Consider the following 19,892-nt stretch of genomic DNA (forward strand, 5'->3'; position numbering starts at 1 on the left):
CTGCGGCCACCCGCCTGCACCAGTGAGTAACAGATCGGGGCTGGCAAGGGGGGCACTGCAGGGTCTCGTTCCCCTCTGCTGCTGGGGAAGCAACAGGGGTAAAATCTCAACCTTTTCCATCTTATTTTCTCCCCCCATCCTGCTGGGCGGGGGGAACAAGGGAGCAGCTGGGTGAGTGTCTGGCAGCCAGCTAGGGTCAAAGCTTTGTGGAGGGCTGGGGGTACCTGTATTGAACATCCATCCCTCTCCGCACGGTACGGCACCGCTCCACGTGCCATAGAAACACTCCTCACGCCACCACAAATCCCTTCGCTGCCATGAATCCCTTCGCCACCATGCCGGCATAAGCGGGTGATGTCTCATCGCCTTTTGCTCTGCTTTCCTGGGACACCGCCGTGGCACACACTAAATGACGCGCGATGGGACAGCCCCACGACCCAACCTCTTTGGCGGCCCTTTGAATTTATGCTTCACCCCAGCAGTGGCGGTGATGGCAGGGAGATCATCCCCAGGATAAATGAGAATTTAAAGTTGCCTGCTGTTGCTGTCTTGTTCATAGTCTTGCAGATGGAGTATTTTTTTATAGGGGGAAAGGGTGCATTAAGCATTGATATTCAGCGTGGCATTGCCTGCGATGCATCGCTCCTTGGCTGTCTGCCCGAACTGCCTGGGATGGCAGCAGTGACCTCAAGCATGTTTTTGGGGGAGAAGAGAGCCCAGGAGAGACGAAAGAGCCGCTGTGCTCTTCAGCCCGCTGGGAACATGAGCCTCAGCCTCAACCCCTTCCCCAAAATAGCCTCCAGGCCCTTGAATCAGCCCATTGGGGAGCTGCAGCACATGGATGCTCTGGGCCCTTGCTGCTGGGGAGTGCCCAGGACACATGTTGCAAACAAGGAAAGGATTCGCATGTTTTGCTGGAACACTTGAGCTGTCAGAGCGAAGGCAGTCGGCAGGCAGCACAACTGCAGATAAATCTATATATCTTTATTATGTCTTGTTACGTAGCTGATTTACAGTATCACTGCGCTATAGGAATACAGTATAAAAAAGTCTATTTGCTGATTTTTATTTCTTTTTGTCAGTGCTTAATTTTACAATGCTCCAGTTTGAGATGCCAGCTGTTCGCCCACAAAGTTCCTCTGTGTCAAGAGGAGCAAATAACAGCATGGAGCTGCAGGTGCTGCCCTGGACCGGAGCCCTTCCCCAGGGCGATGCCTGCGAGCATGGTTCCTGCCCCGTACCCCTGGCCAGGGAGGGAAGGGGCTGCAGTTAAAGACAGTGGGGGGGAATTTGAGGAGACAGGGGTTGGCCTCTGGGCTGGGGAAAAAAGATGGTTTTCTCCCTTTTCCTTGAAAAAAAAAGAAAGCTTGAAAAGATATTGCATGCTTAAGGTACAAAGTGGGGGATCGCATTAAGGTTCCTGAGACAGTTGCAGCTTTTTGGGGGTGTTTTGCTATTTATTGATCTTTCTCCCCAGCCTTTGCAAGTCCCCCAAACTGGTTCCCTGCCAGGGAACTGATGTCTTTCCCCCAACTCCTGCCCCTGACATGTCCCCTTCTACCCCTCCCATAACTCTCCTTGACATCTCCGCTACCTGCTAATGGGATTTTGGGGGAGCCCCGTGACGTCTGTGGTGCCTCGAGTCCATGAAAGCCCTTTGCAGCAAGGATGCTGCACTGGCGACTCTCCCCGACTCTACTAAAGGGGAAAAGAATTAAAGGGAATGGAATTTTATTTCCCCCCATATTTTATTTATTTATTTATTTTAAAAGGCTGTCATTTTTCCAGGCATTTTAACCAAAAGCTTTCGGTAACGGGGCTAATCTGTCTGTGGCCCCTAGCAATGCTCCGCAGCATGCGCACGTGGAGGGCTCCCCAAGGATGGTGTTCCCCAGGATGGAGCATGCTTCCACCTCTTAACCTTTCCTTGCGGGTCAAGTCCTCTATCATCTTTATCATCCCCCCTCCTCATTGTGGCCTTTTTCTTCCTTAGAAGCGCAGTGCCGAGCCCTGCCAGCACGAGTAATTAATCACTTTCCTTATTTAATACAACCCAGCAGACGGATTTTGTGGTTTTGGCTGGGGAGCCATCCTGGCTAACCCCAAATCCTTCCCCAGTTCTAGGCAGGTGTATGCTTGTGCCTTGACAATGCTCTCCCGCATGGATTCCTCCGGAATCGCTCCCTATCGACCCCAGCCCTGTTCCGGCAGTGCGTGCAATCGGAGCCGTGTTCAATTCCCGTCCTCTGAAGCATTTGTGATGGCTCCCGGCGGGTTTGATCAATGCAATTTTGATCTCTTGGCCAATATCCGAGCTGCTCACAAAACAGTGAGTGGTGCCGGGTATGGAGGAGAGCCGCTTTCTGTGCCGTTAAATACCTGGGCTTCCAACCTGAGATATCGAACCACTAATAACCGCTTTCCATTTTTGGCTCTCTTTTTGCCCGCTGCTGCTCCATTTCTCCGCGCTGGTGGCTGAGCGGCGCTTCTCTTGCTGTGATAATCTGAGGTGCTTCTCCACGTGAGCACTGAAGCTATCTCAGCATCTCCCGATCACTAAAGTGGGTTCATTTTTGTGGATGGTTTTGCACGTGCTGTGCATGGGGGATTTTTTTTGACACTGAGCAGGTTTGTGGCGTGGGAGTCCCCATCCCCAGCTGTGAAACCTCTCTCTGTGGCCGGCAATGCGGGTGGTCGGTGTTGCTGATGGGGAGAGCTTGACCCTGCATTGGGCAAAGCCGTGGAGACTAAATCCCTCCTGAGCCAGTAGGTGATGGATAGACTGGCAGAAGGAGCTGTTGGGGTGTTCTGCTCTGTGCTGGAGCCCTCCAGGGCTCCCGCTGAGCCCCAGTAGGGCTGAGCAAGGGCAAGGGCTTGACTCCAGTGCTCTCCTTCCCTGCAGGTGTCCCATCCGGCCCCCGCAACGTCATCTCCATCGTCAATGAGACATCCATCATCCTGGAGTGGCACCCACCACGAGAGACGGGGGGTCGGGACGACGTCACCTACAACATCGTCTGCAAGAAGTGCCGGTCGGACCGACGCGCCTGCTCCCGCTGCGATGACAATGTAGACTTTGTCCCCCGGCAGCTGGGGCTGACGGAGACCCGGGTCTTCATCAGCAACCTGTGGGCGCACACGCCCTACACCTTCGAGATCCAGGCTGTCAATGGGGTTTCCAACAAGAGCCCCTTCCCACCGCAGCATGTCTCCGTCAACATCACCACCAACCAAGCTGGTGAGTCCTGGGACAGCATGGTGCTTGGGGTTTTAAGCTGTACGCTGCAAGTTGCAAGCTCTTGAGTCTGAAGGAAAAAGCTGCTGGGGTGGGAGTGGTGCGTGATGGCTGTGGTAAACCTGCACCCAGCCCTCGGTGGGCTGGGGGAAGGCTGCAAGCGGGGAGAAAAGCCAGGAAAAGAGGGAGGGAGAGGGATGAGGGAGGTGGCAGGGGTACCCACACCCCAGGCAAAGCAAGAACTGGGTTGTGGGAGGGAAGTGGGTGAGGACCGGTATCTGCTTTTTATCCCCCTCTAGACTGCCAGGCATCACTATTTCCTCCCTTTTGCCAGGTGGGGCGAGGGAGATGGGGTGAATCCAGTCTTGAAACACAGCCTGGCTGCATCGCAGCACGGAAGTGGCTGCATCCCAGGGCTGAGTTCAGGCTCCATCTCCTCTGGCACATCCCTGTCCCATCATTTTCCTCTTGTCCCCTTTTCCAGGCTCCCCTGCCCCTTTCCCTCCTTCTTCCATGTTGGGTGTCAGAAGCTGAGCAAGCAGCTCTGGGCCAAACTGGGATTCAGACGGGGGAGTGTGCAGATGGCAAGGGGGGACCAGTCCCAAGCTGCAATGAGGAGCATGGGGAGCCAAGAGGATGGAAACCCGTCTGCTTTGGGCAGAGAAAGGGGATGGTAATTTCTACTTTGTGCCACACGTGTAACGCAGAGCAGCCTTTGCCAACCTGCTCCCTTGGGACAGCACGAGGCAGAAACCTGGCGTAAATATTTTAGTCTCCGGCGCCGAGAAATACAAATGCATGCTTGTGCCTGGCTGGCGTCGCTGTCTCCTGAACCGCGTGCAATCAAACCCGCCTCTGGTCTCCTTGCCTTCTCTCCTGGGGTGGGATTTTTGGGGTGTTTCTTTGCTTGTCTCCCACTTTTTGGCTGCCTGGGAGCTGGGAACAGCCAGCGCACCCGTGTCCATCTGTCTGTCCCCCAGCACTCCCTGTTTGTCTTGCAAAGGCTGAATATTTAACGTGGGAGTCCACTGCCACAGGACAGGCTGCGGGGGTAGCCTGATGGAAATCCATCAGGTGCGTCAAGGGCAGGATTGGTGCTGTCCCTCTAAAATCCCTTTGGCTTTGCAGCGGGTTCTTCCACCCGCTTTCCCCGTGTGGGGCTGGATCCGGGCTGGTCAGAGCATCTCCCACTGCAGGAGAGGCCCCCAGACCCGTCTGCCTTCACGCCGCTCTCCGCACTAACAGGGCGGGGAACGCAGCAATTAACAAACCGGCAATCAAGCTAAGTGTTTAATTTCAGCCCATGAGCATCTTCTCGGAGCGGATGTGGAAAGATTAATAAAAAAATAAGGGATTAAATACGCTGAGTAAACAAAGGCAGTGCCAGACTATTGACATCTCCCAGTGTGGCTGTGCAGAGTGGGGCTCCTGCCACCCCCAGATTCCCTCCATGGCACAGTCCCATGCCCCAGGCCAGTCATGCCGAGCTCAGCTCTGTCCCGGATCCATGGGGAGGAGGCATGTGAGTGAGGTCATGCCAGCGCCTCTTTGGGTGCGGAGAGACTTGGGTACCTTTCTTGGAGGCTTTTGGTAGGGTTAAGTGCAGGATCAGGGTCGTATTGGCTGACTTTAGCCTGCTGGGCTCTGGGGGTGCTGGACTCTGGGGGTGCTGGGCTCTGGGATGTTCAGCCCTGGGGATGTTTAGCTCCAGGGATGCTCAGCTCCAGAAGCAGTCAGCCCTGGGGATGCTCAGTTCTGGTGGTGCTCGGCTCCAGGGACAGTCAGCCCCAGGGATGCTCACCCCAGGATGCTCATCTCTGGTGGTGCTCAGCTCTGGGGATGCTTAGCTCCAGGGATGCTCGGCTCTGGGGGCAGTCAGCTCCAGGGATGCTTGGCTCCCAGCAGCTGCAGAGCAGGCCCAGGGTTGCTTCAGTGGATGTGGAGAGAGGGGCAGTGAGCAGTGGCAGCGAGGACAATGTGCCTGGAAGCTGTTTTAGGAAACGTTCTCACTTAGCTCCGGTCTGGCGTGTGAACTGAAACACTATGGGTGGCTCTGCAGAGCAACGTGGGGTGTGGCATGGCCAACAAGACTGATTAGAAACGCACGGCAGGGAGGGAAGGGGGTCGGACAAACCATGCTAGGCTTGCACCCGAGGCCGACTGTGTGCTCAGCCAGTGCTGAGCATCTTGCTTTCTCTGGGGATGCTGCAACAAGATGCCCAGGACCCCTGTGGTTTGCTGCCGGGGAGGTCTCAGGGGCTGCAGGGATGGAGGTGCTGCCTTTCAAGCACCCTTGGCTCTGGGGCGGGTGAGGAGCTGAAGGGTGGTTTGAAACTGTTCTGCAAGTGTTTGGGCTTTGGAAAGAAAACTCCTGGGAAAAGCATGTTTGGGCACTGAGGATGAGCATCCCCACAGAACCCCTAAGAGCGGACCCAGTGGCTTCTCCAGGCCAGGGCTGAGCTGAAGCCGTGCTACAGGCTCCAGCACCTTGGGGTCCCCTTGCTGGGCTGGGGTGTCCCTCTCTTGGTTTCCCGTCATCGTCCTCAGGGTGGGCAGATTCTTGCTCCTACGTCCTATTACTGACAGCATGTGGGGTCGCAGTGTGGCACCAGCTCCTGCAGTGCTGGGTTCCCCAGAGAGGCTTTTCAGGGCAAAAGATGGCAAGCAGAGCTGGGGACCGTCATCGAGCCTTGTACCCGCCAGGGAGAGCTTTTCTGTCTTTGCCCCTCTGTGGGAGACATCCTTGGAGCAAGCAATCCCAGGGAGAAGGAACACTGAGGATTTCTAAGCCCCTAATTAAAAAGAATAATTGGTTTAAATACCAGAATTCCCTCGCCAGCTCATTGCTCTGGCTCCACGTAAGCTGCCAAGATGTCGCTCTTCCCACTGCTAATTGTGTGAGCTTGTCCCATGGGGCGAACAACTGCAGGCATGGGAGAGTCGGGATACTCCACATGCCCAGGAGATTATTCCCCCTCCCCAGGATGGCCCGTCCTACCCCTCTCCGTTAACTTTCCCTCCCTCCCCGCTTCCTTGGCAGCCCCCTCCACCGTCCCCATCATGCACCAGGTGAGTGCCACAATGAGGAGCATCACGCTCTCCTGGCCTCAGCCTGAGCAGCCCAACGGCATCATCCTGGACTACGAGATCCGCTACTACGAGAAGGTGAGCCGCATCTGCACGCCCGATGTGAGCAGCACCGTGGGCTCCAGGCCGGCAGCGGTAAGCTTGGGTGGAAACCTGGCCACCGAGGGTGGGCTGAGGGCATGCGAAGCTTGGTACCGCACTTGCTGGGGGGCTGCTGAGGTCCTGAGCTTGCTGGGAGAGGAGGAACAGCGACCAGCTCCAAATCAGGCTCTTTGCTGGGAAGGGTCCGGGTGGTGGCATGGGTGCCTGAACGCACACGCTGGCTCCGGAAACCAGGAGTGATATGCAACCAGAGGAAGGGAAGCAAAGTTGTGGCCGCAGATGCTAATTCCTACCCATGGGGAGCGTTTTCTCCAGCAGATCAGTGGCCGTTGCTGCCTTGGCTCTGGTATTGGCCAGGGTGAGGGGGCGTGGGGACAGGAAAGGAGGGGGGATGATGGGGACTGGTGAAGGTTATCGGGGTTGTCCCTGTCCCAGGTCACTGCCCCCCGCCGGCAGCTGTCCTTCCTTGTGGGGGACACGCTCTCGACCCTTGGCGGTGAACCGTGCTGAGCCCAAGCTGTTTCATCCCTCCTGCGTCTTGCCGGCTTTAATGAATTCCTCTAAATGTGAATAATTAGATGATTTCACCGGCGGCCCCTTCATGGCAAATCACTGGGGAATGTTGCAAAAAATGAGATTTGAGGCGCATGATGTCTCTGCCAAGGTTTAGCATGAGGAGCCCTGCCAGCGGGGCAGGAACTGTAAGGGCTTGGGGCTCTTGGCAGAGGCAGGTTGCCCTTGAACCTGCTTGAGCAGGGTCATGTAGTATGTATGTATACAGGGTATGTACGGCGTTTCCATAACTGCGTGCTGTTTCTGAAATGCACAAGAAGGCCAGTGGTTTGCAGATGAGGAACTCGCTGCTCATGGGTGTTTTTTGCTCTGGATGCTCTTCTTATTTCCCCCCCCCCCCCCCACTGCTCCCTGCTCTTCGCCAGAGTGGGACCAGGGGGCTGCCGGGGAGGGACATGCTGCAGGGACCTCCCCAGCTCCCCAGAGCCCAGGCAGAGTGTGTGGGTCTTGCTTCTGCGGGATCCTCCGTGTCAGGGATCGAGGGCAGCCAGGGGATCCAAGCCACCTTGCCCAGGCTCCGGTGCTTGTCCTCCTGGAGCAGAGCCAGGGCCACTGCTTTATCCCCCTGCAGATAAACCTCATCCCTGCCATCAGCGGGGACAGGTGGGCTGCAGGGTGCCTTGTCCCCGCTGCTGACCATCTCTCTCGGCCGTGCCCCCCAGGACCACAATGAGTACAACTCCTCCATGGCCCGCAGCCAGACCAACACGGCCAGAATCGAGGGGCTGCGACCCGGCATGGTGTACGTGGTGCAGGTGCGAGCCCGCACCGTGGCCGGCTACGGCAAGTACAGCGGGAAAATGTGCTTCCAGACGCTGACGGATGGTGAGTCCGGGATGGGGGGGACAGGGAGGCGAAGGGGGGTGGTTGTCTTTCCAGCGACAGCTTCAGGCTCTAATTGGATTAAACAAACTTGTCTCCGCAAACCTCTTTCCCAGCGGGCAGCGTGGCAAAAGCCAGGTGATTTACAATGTCTTATTAATCACCAGCTGGAGGAGTAATCTGCTTTAAATCTCTCAACTCTGTTTTCTCCCCTGCTTATTTAGCAGCAGTTTTGTCTTTCCTGCCTCTGACCATGGTGGCAGAGCCTGGCACGGCAGGGTGGGGAGGAGTGGGGGGTTGTAAACCCCCGGAGGAAGGACTCTCTCTGGGCATGGTCTCCTAGGGTGCTGAAAGCCACATCTGAGCCATTGGGGCAAAGCTGGAAGGGTCAGACCCATCATAGAATCATAGAATGTTTTGGGTTGGAAGGGACCCCAGAGGTCGCCCAGTCCAACCCCCCTGCAGGGAGCAGGGATACCTTTAACCAGATCAGGCTGCTCACAGCCCTGTCCAACCTGGCCTGGAACGTTTCCAGGGATGGGGCCTCCACCACCTCTCTGGGCAACCTGTGCCAGGGTTTCACCACCCTCATTGTAAAGAATTTCTTCCTCAGATCCAGTCTAAACCTACCCTGTTTCAGTTTAAAACTATCACCCCTTGTCCTGTCACGGCCGGCCCTGATAAAAAGATTGTCCTCACCTTTCCTATAGGCCCCCTTTAGGTACTGAAAGGCTGCAATCAGCTCTGCCCGCAGCCTCCTTTTCTCCAGGCTGAACATCCCCAACTCTCAGCCTGTCCTCATAGGAGAGGGGCTCCAGCCCTTGGATCATTTTAGTAGCCCTCCTCTGGACCCGCTCCAACAGTTCCATGTCCTGCTGAGAGCTGATTCCCCACCCTGCAGTGTTGTGTCGAAGGGAAAGGGCCAGGTCATGACCTTCATGGCTTCTTCTGGCCTCCTCATCAGAGTCTTGCTGTTGTTCTGGCCCCAGCCCTTCCCTGCACTCACAAACACTAGATCCCTTTAGAGACTAGTAACTCACAGCAGGATTTTTCATTAATCCCAGTTTCAGGATTAACCCAGGAGTCAGTGAGTGAAGCAAAGCTCCCTTTTGTGGTCTTTGTACCCCTGGGGCAGCTGAGATTCTTGCAGAGAGCCCCTTCCCTGCTGCTGCTGGTGTGGTTGCTGTTCCACTTAAGTGACACCCATGGGTCCCAGCCCTCCTTGGCTGTCTTTGCTAAAACTTTTCTTCTTTCCTAAAACCAGGTTGCCTCATGCTTGCACTCATGTCAAGGAAAACCACACAGGGCGACCAAAGGGAAGGAAATGGTAATAAACTCCCCCAGTGCCTCGAATATTTAGGATTAGAGAAGCAAGAAGAAAAATCCTGCCTCAAATAAGCAATTAATTGAAATTTAATAAGAATGGATAGTGTAGATTATTAAATAATAATTGATTGTGAGATGAGATTTAAGCAGCGTGCAAGAGATAAATCTAGTTGCTAGTAATTAACCGTTGAGTAGAAAACTACAGATAAAAGGGCGCTAAATGCTTTCTTTCGGAGCAAATTTTACTTTAACCCTTGTGTGTGGCTGCTGGCCCAGCCTGGCAGACCTAGCTTTTGGGGACAGTCGGAGAGGAGGGTGATTTTGGAGGGCTGCAGAAGTACCCAGAGTGGGGATGCTGCCCACTATGGGTACCCACACCTCTAAGGGGGCAGGGCAGGAGAAGGGGAAAATGGGGGAAGACACATGGAGGTTGCGAGTGGCTTTTTTGGGGTTCCTCCAGGCATGTCCAGTCCTCCCTCTGCCACCTTGGCTTTCACCCCAGCCTGCTCCCAAAGGACGCAGGGGGCTTTGGGGCTGCTTGGTGTGGAAGGGATGCTGTGGTTGCCCTGGGTCTGCAAAAGGGAGTTGGCTCATGCCATCCGTCAAGATGTAAAAACCCACAAGCAGACCTGAAGCGAAGGCGCTCGGGTTCTCCTGGGCCTTGCTCTCAAGGTTAACTGTTGCGTGGTGGAGGCGGACTCTCTGCTGTCTAATATGGTTGAACTCCTGGTGTGGCCTTCCCCAGTGGTTTGGTTATTAATGGGACCTTTTATCTTCCTCCTTTCCTGCAACTTGTAGGGATTTTATGTCTGTGAGACCCTGTGTTAAATTTGGTCAAAACGGCCAACAAGTTTGAATTTGTGGGAAGAGACACCCCAGAGGCATGGGCAAAGCCACCTTGTGAACCTCATCTCTGGGGGAAATGGGGTCCATTCACATTGGTTTGACTTCATTCCCAAGACCTCCTCTTCCATATTTTTAACCCAAAGTAGGTGTGAGCCAAATGTGATGATCCTTCCCTATGTAATGGCTCATCATCTGCCCCAGCCAATGCTCCCGCCGGTGTCCCCCTTGTCTCACCACCCTGCCATGGGCGTGTGAGGCGGCAGGATTCAGCCCATCCCTCTTCTCTTGCAGATGATTACAAGTCAGAGCTGAGAGAGCAGCTGCCCTTGATTGCGGGGTCCGCAGCAGCCGGGGTGGTCTTCATTGTCTCACTGGTGGCCATTTCCATCGTCTGCAGCAGGTGGGTCCCCATGGGATGCTGCCTCCCTGGAAGGTGGAGGTGGTAAGACGTAGCTCGGAGAAGTTTGGGGTAGGATGGGAGGGATGGGGGACCCCCTTAGCTGGCGAGAGTGCCAAGCTGCTACTGCTCACCGAGCGTTGCTGGCAGGGGAGCGGTTTGGGGCTGTTGCTGGCTGCTCATCCCTCAAGCCTGGCTGTTTTCTCCCCTCTCCTCCCAGGAAGCGCGCCTACAGCAAGGAGGCGGTGTACAGTGATAAATTACAGCACTACAGCACCGGGCGAGGTGAGCGGGGAAAAGCAAGCAGGGGAAATGATCCTAAACCTGTGCCCGGCATGCGCCCCACTCCTCTGCCTTCAAGTGTGCGTGGTGGGGGGATGAAAGCCCTGTGGGGCAGATGGAGAGGACCATCTGGGGAGGGAGTAGAGATGTCCACAGCTCTGTGTCCAGCCTGTCTGGGGGAGCAGGGAGGATGTAGGGGGACAAGGCATGGGGAGAAGATGCTGTGGAGACTCCCAAAGAAGAAAAGGAAGGAGAGAGGCAGTGTGCGGAGTGGGGATGAACTCCTGGTCTCCTGCTGTGGGCTCTGCCCGGGCCAGGATCGGTGCTGGGCTGCTCTTACTGCTAAAGGGACTCTGGATTTTGGGAGCGTGGCTGGGGAGTGGGAGCTGGTGGCTGGCATGGCTGTGTGGCTGATGCTTGCCCTGCACCCTGCTCCAGGAGGGATATGTGATCAGGGACTGGGAAGGTTCAACTGGCTTTGGGCTGCAGATCCCCTTAACCAACAACCAGGAGAGCCTGAGCTTGGCCAGCCTTTTCCTAAGACACCTTTGCGACTGGTGGAGCTGTGCACCAGAATAAATTCGAGGCATCTGTTGTGTGTAACATGTGCTCAGGTGCTCCTCCAGCTCCTGCTAAAGCAGCCAGTGGACTGTTGTGATCACTGGAAATGAAAATAAAGCAGCAAAGCAGCAGCTCCAGGGGGTGAGGAGTTGCCACCCGGTGCCCACAAGCTCCGTGCCTGGTCCCTGTGGGCTGTAAATCCCATTTACACTCTCCTAGAGATGCCTCCCAGGTGTATTTTGCTGCCTTGTGGGAAGAAACTGTCGCTGGGTCCTGGACACCTCTTTGGGGAAAAGGGGTGGCAGTGGGATGTGGGGATGGGTGAAGGATGGCCGGAGAAGCGGGGAGCAGTATGGGTGAGTGGAGGAGAGGGATGGAGATGGAGTGGTCAGCCTGGCAGAGAGCACCGGAGGGCTGATGGGGAAAGGAGGGGTTTGGAGGCAGCTGGGAGAGCCCAGCCGAGATGGCAGCAGCGTGCTAGATCCCTTTTGACCTCAGCTTCACACCAAACCCTTCCAACACGAGGCAGGGCTGTGAGGGGCCGTAAAGCTCCCAGGAAATGATAAACTCTTTTCCGAACATCACTGGGGGTGATACTTAAATACACTGGACCTGTGCTTTTCCTCCCTCTTTTCTTTCTGTTTCTGCACTGTGGGCACTGGGGGAAGATTTATTTGGTGCCTGATGGCTAAACCTGTGTCGAGCTGTGGGTGGACTTATTTTTCCCATTTTTCCCCCCTTTTTTGAAACATTCCCCATGCAAGTGCCCCAAACCCCAGGGTGTTCAAACCAGGTAGGACTGCAATGAAGTGGGTATTTGCATTTCATTTTTAAAGCTGAATGATGCGAGGATCAGTGGCCCGAAAGCCGGGGGTGCTGGGGCTTCCGGACACGCAGCAAAACCCTTTCAAGGTTAGCGAGCCTCCAGGCGCTCAATTATTGCAGGCGCTCGAGCAAAACAGGTGGGAAATTTGTGGCGAGCGACTAATGGAGTAACGAGTGCATCCGCCAGAACAAATCACCCGTGTGTTTAGTGCCGTGGCAATTCCAGCCTCCCCGGCGCGGCTCCGCCATCCCTCCCGGGAGCCCCCCCAGAATCGCCAGCTGCTGGCGAGGACTTCCCCAGGTGGATTTTTGGGGTGAGATGGGGTCTCTCAGGTTGTAATTTCGCATGCTTTATCTCTGTCGTGGCTTCACCAGGAGCTGTGAGATAAGGGAAAGGGGGAAAGCGCTCTGTTGGAGCAGCGGCAATTCAGCCGGCAAGGATTTTCGCCTGTCCCCACAATATTTATTCCCAAGGGAAAAATGATGTCAGAAGGAATCTTAACGCTGGAGTCAGGGTCGCGGTGCAGAGCGCTTCAACTTTCAAAGAGTCTTGAAAAATTTGCCAGCGTCTGCGGTAGTGACAAATGGCCCAGTGCAGTTTCTGGGAGGATCGGGGCTATTTTAAGAGCGCAAAGCTCTCTTTGCAGGCAGGCTCAGCGCTGGTTGCCTTCGATGTTGCGCTCCAGCACCCAGCATTTTGCCTGGCTTTTGCTAGCATGGTGAGGATGGGCCAGTGGCTGAGGTTTGCAGAGAGGAGTAGTGGGTTTAGGTGCCCTAATCCCACTGGTTTGAATGGGATGGGAATGGGGGGGGAAGCTGAACCTAGGGTTTACTGAGCCCACGGGTTCATCAGAGGGTGTTTGAAACCAGGCTGTGTTGACAGTGGGCTGGAAACTTCAGCATTATTGTCTCCTTTATTTCTTCAATATTTTGATCAGTGAGTCAGTCTCGGTTACGATCCTGTAAATCCCTTTGTAATCCTGGCTGGAGCATCAGCTGCTCTTGTAAAAAAATTTATGGGGCAGTTAAAGTGTATGAGGCAGAGCCGTAAAGGGATTTATGAACTGGGAGATGCACAGATGGCTTCATTGCAGCCTTCCCCGCCTGCCTCTGAGGCGCAACGCTTTTGCCCCAAACGCCCCTTTTGAGGATGAGGATGCTCCTGCCTCGTCCCTACCGAGTCCTGGGGCCCCCGCAAGCGGTTCTCCCTTGTTGGCTGTTTTGCACCAGCAGTGCCCTGCTGCGAGGCTTTCATGCATCCTCCTGAATTACTTGCTGGCAAACTTGCAAAGCAGCCAGGAGCTGATTTAGATTCCTGGTGTGGAGGTGACGCTGTGGTCCATGCAGTCATCTGCGTGTCGGCTCTGGAAGCGCTAGCGGCAACAGGATCGTGGCCCTTGGCAAGGTCCTTAACGGTGTAATCAAACGCTGTTAATCACCATAACGCCGAGGTGCCTTGGGGAGGAGGACTGGGCAGCGATGTCTCCTCCAGAGATGACCTTGAGGGGGCTGCTACACCATCCCTGGTCCCCTTTTTGGGTGAGAAATAGGCATAGGAGGCTGAACCCCCAAACAGGCACCACAGCCTCTCTGGGTCCCCTGTACCCCTTATAACGCTGGTGCCCTGCTGAGCCCTGGGGACGGTGGTGGCTGCACTCTGCCCCATGGCCATGCCCCCGGCAGCTCTGCAAGCCCCAGGGCATCCAGACACGATGTCTGCAGACCCCATTTGGGGAATTTGGGGGCCTGTTTTGGTTTTTCCCATTTGAAAAGGACAAGAGCCCGCTTGCTGCATCTCCTTGTGGCCGCATCCTGCTGCCGCACATTGCCCCTGTGCAAGGGACTTGTCACGGAGGCCAGCCAAGCCGTATTTTATGGCTCCATGCAGGTTGTTGATTATAATTGCTGCACTCTGTCAATTTAGTAGCCGCCACAAAGCTATCAGAGGCCTTTTTGGGTAAATAAATATTTCTTTGCTAACGCACAGAGCCTCATAAAGCCCTCGCCGTAAAGCCAGCTAATTGTAGTTCAGGTCTGTAACTACTCCCCGTCGCCGGGGAGGAGGAAGAGGAAGGGTAATGGTGGAGGAGCAGAGGGCAGAGAGGAAGAGGAAGGGATGCAGGGGAGGGTCAGGTGGAGCAAGGGGACCGAAGAGGACGATAAGGGTCTATGGAGGTGGCGCAGGTGAGCACAGTGATTGCTTAACAGGCATATGGAGGGTGTGAAGACACGGGAAGTCTCCAGTTCTTGGCCATGGCACAACTGCTCTTGGTTTTTCTCCCTTTTGCTGTTGCTCCCATGTTTCCTGCACTAAGGGTCTCCAGGGATGAAGATCTACATTGACCCCTTCACTTACGAGGACCCCAATGAGGCGGTCCGAGAGTTCGCCAAGGAGATTGATGTATCCTTTGTGAAGATTGAAGAAGTCATTGGAGCAGGTGAGTCCTGCCATCCCCTGCTGCCCGCCCCTCCCTGCCCTCTCTGCTGCTCCTGCATGGTCAGACACCCACCTGGAGCAGTTTTCTGGTGGTGCTCACGTTGTCCTTCACCAGGAAACCCTCAAGGAAGCCTCGAGACATCAGGCTTTCCTGGGTTTGTGATGGATTAGGGCGGACACGAGGTTGGTTTCTGCTCTCAAAGTTCCTCTGAGGGGGGAAAGGCTCCATGAAAGTATTTGCTGGGTGACTGCGGGGCCTCTTGGGATTTCTTACTTGGCTTTTCCATGAGAAAACAGGAAAAAGCCAGACCTCGCTCTGGTCTGTGCTGTATTCCCATGCATACGTATATATACATGTGTGCACATATCTGTATGTCAGCTGTGCCACTTTTATTGCCATTTTTAAATAACTGTGTCGTACTCGTAGAAGAGAAAGTGAGAAGCTGGGGAGGGGAGGCTGCAAAGAAGCAATGAGCTAGTTTGGTTGGGATCAAGTTCAGCGATGTATTGACTGCCCTTTGCTGCTCATCAAGGCAAAGCGGCTGCAAACCTGGCTTAAATGTAATCCCTCCACAGGCAAATTTTCCCTTGGCAAAGGAAAAGCTTTCCCGCTGTAAAGGAGAGGACGCTTTCTCTGTATTTTAAATCAGAGGGCAGCAATGAAAACAGCCCAATTATTTTCCATTCCACGATAAGAGATGTACAAAAAGGCAACTGAGATTATCAATACCGACTCCTTATATTTGAGGTAGTCCTTACGTGTTGACACTCTTGCTCTGCAAATCCTTCTTGCAGGGGTTTGCGAGAGCAGCCCCAGCCTCTGCTTCTGTTGGTGCTGGACACTGTCACCTTGGAGAAGGTTGCAAGCCCAAACACGTCCTCAGCAGCAGCCATTGCCCCTTTTAAAGAGGGCCAGCAAGTAGATTTATAGAGGAGAGCATCACTGAAGTGTTAACTGGCTGACGTTTCTCAGCCGGTCGGTTTGGAGACCAAGCAGCTCAAGGTACCGTTACTCTTTGCAGTGTTTTATGTGGAGGAGGAGGTGGTAGCGGATGCTCTTGCACTTGCAGGGGAGTTTGGAGAAGTGTATAAAGGACGCCTGAAGTTACCTGGCAAACGGGAGATCTATGTGGCCATCAAAACGCTCAAGGCTGGCTACTCCGAGAAGCAGCGCCGGGATTTCCTGAGCGAGGCCAGCATCATGGGGCAGTTCGACCATCCCAACATCATTCGGCTGGAAGGGGTGGTGACCAAAAGCCGACCGGTCATGATCATCACAGAGTTCATGGAGAACGGGGCCCTGGACTCGTTCCTGCGGGTAAGGCGAGGGGGGGGCTGTGTGGGCTGTTGGGATTCTATGGTGGTGCTGATGGACTCGATGATCTTAAAGGTCTTACCCAACCAAATGAGTCTTTGATTTGGGAACAAGGTTTTGGCATCCTGTCCTGTAAATCCCTGTTTCCTTAGTTCGGGAGGTGGTTGCAGTGAGCTGTACACCCCCGAAACATGTGTGTTTTGGTGCTGGCATACTTCTGCTGTCATCAGGCAGGGCAAGGCATCTGGGCAGTCCACTTGGAAGGTGCAGTGTCCTCCCAAGGCTGGGGGTGAGCGGCTCTGGTCCTGCGGTGGGGTCTGCACCCTCACCCCAGTGCCTGCTCTTTCCTGTTGCAGCAAAATGACGGGCAGTTCACAGTGATCCAGCTGGTGGGGATGCTCAGAGGAATTGCTGCTGGGATGAAGTACCTTGCGGAGATGAATTACGTGCACCGAGATCTGGCTGCCAGGAACATCCTGGTCAACAGCAACCTGGTGTGCAAAGTGTCGGACTTTGGCCTCTCGCGCTACCTGCAGGATGATACGTCTGACCCCACCTACACCAGCTCCTTGGTACGTGCCTCTTGCAAGATTTAAAAGCTGGGCAGACAAGGTCCTTAGGAACAGGGTTTAGTGGTGGGATGGCAGGGTTAGGGGAACGGTTGGGCTTGATGATCTTAAAGGGCTTTTCCAACCTAAATGATTCTATGATTTGGTCTTGCTCATCATCCTGCCCTGCACTCACTGCCAGCTCAACCTGGGAGAAGGGCGCTGGACAGATGCCCCAGAGCTTCTTACTGTGGGTGGGAGCATCTCTGGAGGGTTCCCACCACATAGGCTCATGGCCCAGAGACCTTGGCTGTGGTTCCCAACCATCATCCTCTTTTCCATCCTTTCTCTCCCTCCCTTTTTTCTTTTCTGCCTCCCTCCTCCCCCAAGCACCTTTCTGCCCTCGGCAGTTTCCAGATAAGTGGAGGGAAGGTGCATGGAGGAGTCCCTGGAGAGACCAGGAAGGGGAGGCAGGGAGATCACAGCATCTCCCAGCAGCACAGCAACGGCATTTTAACTCCCCTTCCCCCAGTGCTCCAGGTCTGGTCTGCCTTTCTCTGCTGGAAACTTGTCCCAGGTGATAATTAAAGAGACACAAGCCTAATGGGAGCTCTGCTGTTCCCCAGCCACCCTTCTGTCCTTAATTAACTCATTTGTAGGTAATGGCAGCCCTGCTCCCCCCTTGCTCCCCGCCGGCCCAGAGGAAGCCCCAACTCCCCATCATGGCCATCCTCCTGCCAGTGGGTTCACAAGACCCTTACGGTGCTGAGGATGAATGGAAGAGAAGGGGACAAGCAACCTGTTGACCTCATCTAATCGATTAATTAAAAGAGCCTGTGTTGGGTGGAAGCGCAAGGCTGCACCCACTCCTGCAGAAGCAGTGTCTTGGGCTGCCGAGCTGCGCCCGGGCCCCAGGGCTGGCTCCAGCCTCCAAAATGGGAAACCCACAGAGGTGCCTTTGCCACTGCCGTCCTGTTTTGGCCTGGCTGCAGCCCCTTGCTCTTCCTCCCCTGCTTGTGGGATGCTTCCCTCTCCCCGGACCTGCCTCGCTCCCTGCCTGCACCCATCCCACAGCCTTTGAGCAGACACCCATCATTTATTTTTTGTTCAAAGACCCCGGCGGTGTCTGCTGGGATGAGGCATGAAGTAGCCTGTCCCCACCTTTAGAGACAAAAAGAGGTTATCTCATCTGTGTTTTTATTTAATTTAGGCCATAATAGATCTCCCCGGCAGCTGGGAAGTGATGCTGTGCCCGCGATTACATCACTCTGCCTCCCACAGCAGGTTGTTAGCTCTGGGGAAAAGGCAGGAAAAACAACCTAGCAGTTAATTTCTCCATTTGTAGTTATTCAAATCCAATTTTTTGCCATTCATCTTTCAAGAGCAGCTGATGCTTTGTCAGAAAGGCTACGGAAAACAATTGTGCCAAACGATTTACGATGCAGTTCTGCCCAGAGTAAATCCCGTGGGTGTCTGTGGGTTTCCTTCACCTCTTGGCTTTTTTGGCTGGTTTTTTTTGTGGCGCTTGCCCAGGGAAGAATCCCTCTGTACGTGCTGCCCCTCCACAGCATCCCTGCCCCCTCGGCATGGCCTCCAGCCCTTCCTGCCCTGCCAGGAGCTGGGACCTGCTTGAGATGCCGAGCCTAATTTTGAGCTTTTAGGAGAAATGAGGGGCTCTCTGCCAAAGGTGCACTCCTATTCCGGTGCTTTCCAAGTCTCCTTTGGGGCTAAAAAGTGTTTTGCTTTTTGCCTTCCGCTCCCAAAGTGGGGCTGGAAGGACCTTCCAGCAGCTGTGGGAGACCAGATGATGCCGCAGAAGATTCTCTTAGGTTAGACCTTGTTACCATTGAAAACCGAGGGACAGGGATACCTGCGGCTCCTTATCTGAGGGCTAGCGCCGTACTGCATAGCTCTTGCCATCTGATGGATCCCCAGGAAGGGACCTGGGAACAGGCCACCAGTGTGCCGGGTCCTGCTGAGCAGCCAGAGCAGGGAGGTGTCACTCGGGGGTGACGCCTGAGTGGGGTAAACCCTTGGATAATTGTTTAGTTTAGCTCAACCCTTTTGTGCAGGTACGAGAGAAATTCAGGGAGGTGGTTTTGGCTCCTGCCACGTCCTCCCATCGGGTACTGCCTGCCAACTCCTCAGGGGGGTCCCCGGGGACCGGCAGCCCCGGGGTGTGTGGGATGGCTCCAACCCTGGCTGGCAGTGTCCAGGCTCTTCTGCCAAGAGTGCCATTTCTCAGCTTCTCTCCCTTTTTTCCGTAGGGGGGGAAGATCCCTGTCAGGTGGACAGCGCCGGAGGCCATCGCCTACCGCAAGTTCACCTCGGCCAGCGACGTCTGGAGCTATGGCATCGTCATGTGGGAGGTGATGTCGTTCGGGGAGAGGCCCTACTGGGACATGTCCAACCAAGACGTAAGCACTGGGGGTCATCCACGCAGCTCTGGGAGGTGTGTGTGTGGGGCTCATCCCCAAAAGAAAGCCCTGCCTGAATGCCTGCTCCTTCCCGGAGCCTCAGCAGTGCTCGGTTTTGGAGATGAAACAGGCTGGTAAGCGAGAGGATGCAAGGAGGGAAATGGGGAGGAAAAGCCAGCGGGCTGGTAATTGGACTTCAGGAAGCCGCAGGGCCTTTGAAAATGTTCAGAGGGTTTATGAGCGGGGAAGGAGCTTTGGTAGTTGGACTCCTGTACTCCGATGCGATCCGCCGAGATAATGAGTGGCAGCTCTCTGCCGAGAGGAACTGCGGTGCGCGGAGCATCAGAGCAGAGATTAACCTCTGAGAGCCCCGGCTCCAATGGAGCCGGGAGCGCCTCCTCCTGCTCCCTTTGCTGATGATCAAATGGGCTGGCAGCTGTCTCCCTGGCCTGCGGCAGCGCTGCCTGCAACGCCTCTGCCCGCACAGGCAGCTCGGCTCAGGGAGAGGAGCGGCAAGGGGTGGCTTGCCCCCCGCGACGGCTGCGGTTTTCCCTACGCGAGACCGCCGAGCCCCTCGTCCTCACGCGCTGCTCCCTGCAGGTCATCAACGCGATCGAGCAGGATTACCGGCTCCCGCCGCCCATGGACTGTCCCGCCGCCCTGCACCAGCTGATGCTGGACTGCTGGCAGAAGGACCGCAACACCCGCCCGCGCTTCACTGAGATAGTCAACACCCTTGACAAAATGATCCGCAACCCGGCGAGCCTCAAAACTGTGGCTACCATCACCGCTGTGTGAGTCTCCCAGTGCGTGGGGGGTGCTCTCGTGTCAACATCCCAAGCCGCGGAGGAGAAAGGCTTCCCGAGCGGCTGGGGGGGAAGGACGGGAATTCATAAATCGTTCACTAGGCGTGGGGGTTTTTTCTGTCTTTGCTCTGCCTGACAGTCAGACAAAGAACATGTAGCATTCAGTCGAGCAACAGCAATTGTTATTTGCTATTGATTCTTTATGGTGTGTGACTGTATGGGCGCGGTGTCTCCCCTGCTGGCGCCTCCGTTCCTCCAGCTCCCACAGCTGGATTACAGTGTGCAGGGTTTCGAAGCGCTTCTTGGTGGGGCG

General features: G+C 55.2%; 1 protein-coding gene across 1 annotated transcript in view; it reads left to right on the forward strand.

Annotated features, from left to right (window-relative positions):
• EPHB1 (EPH receptor B1) overlaps positions 1–19,892 on the forward strand; it is a 53,552-nt gene that overhangs the window by 32,909 nt on the left and 751 nt on the right. Inside the window, 9 exon segments of the mRNA XM_035900051.1 lie at positions 6,276–6,400; positions 7,660–7,822; positions 10,283–10,391; positions 10,609–10,673; positions 14,372–14,494; positions 15,564–15,811; positions 16,165–16,352; positions 18,602–18,773; positions 19,374–19,567. Of these exon segments, the coding sequence (XP_035755944.1) occupies positions 6,276–6,400; positions 7,660–7,822; positions 10,283–10,391; positions 10,609–10,673; positions 14,372–14,494; positions 15,564–15,811; positions 16,165–16,352; positions 18,602–18,773; positions 19,374–19,567 (1,387 nt within the window).

This window comes from Egretta garzetta, unplaced genomic scaffold (assembly GCF_000687185.1).
Source record: "Egretta garzetta isolate BGI_Z169 unplaced genomic scaffold, ASM68718v1 scaffold448, whole genome shotgun sequence".
NCBI classification, from domain to species: Eukaryota; Metazoa; Chordata; class Aves; order Pelecaniformes; family Ardeidae; genus Egretta; species Egretta garzetta.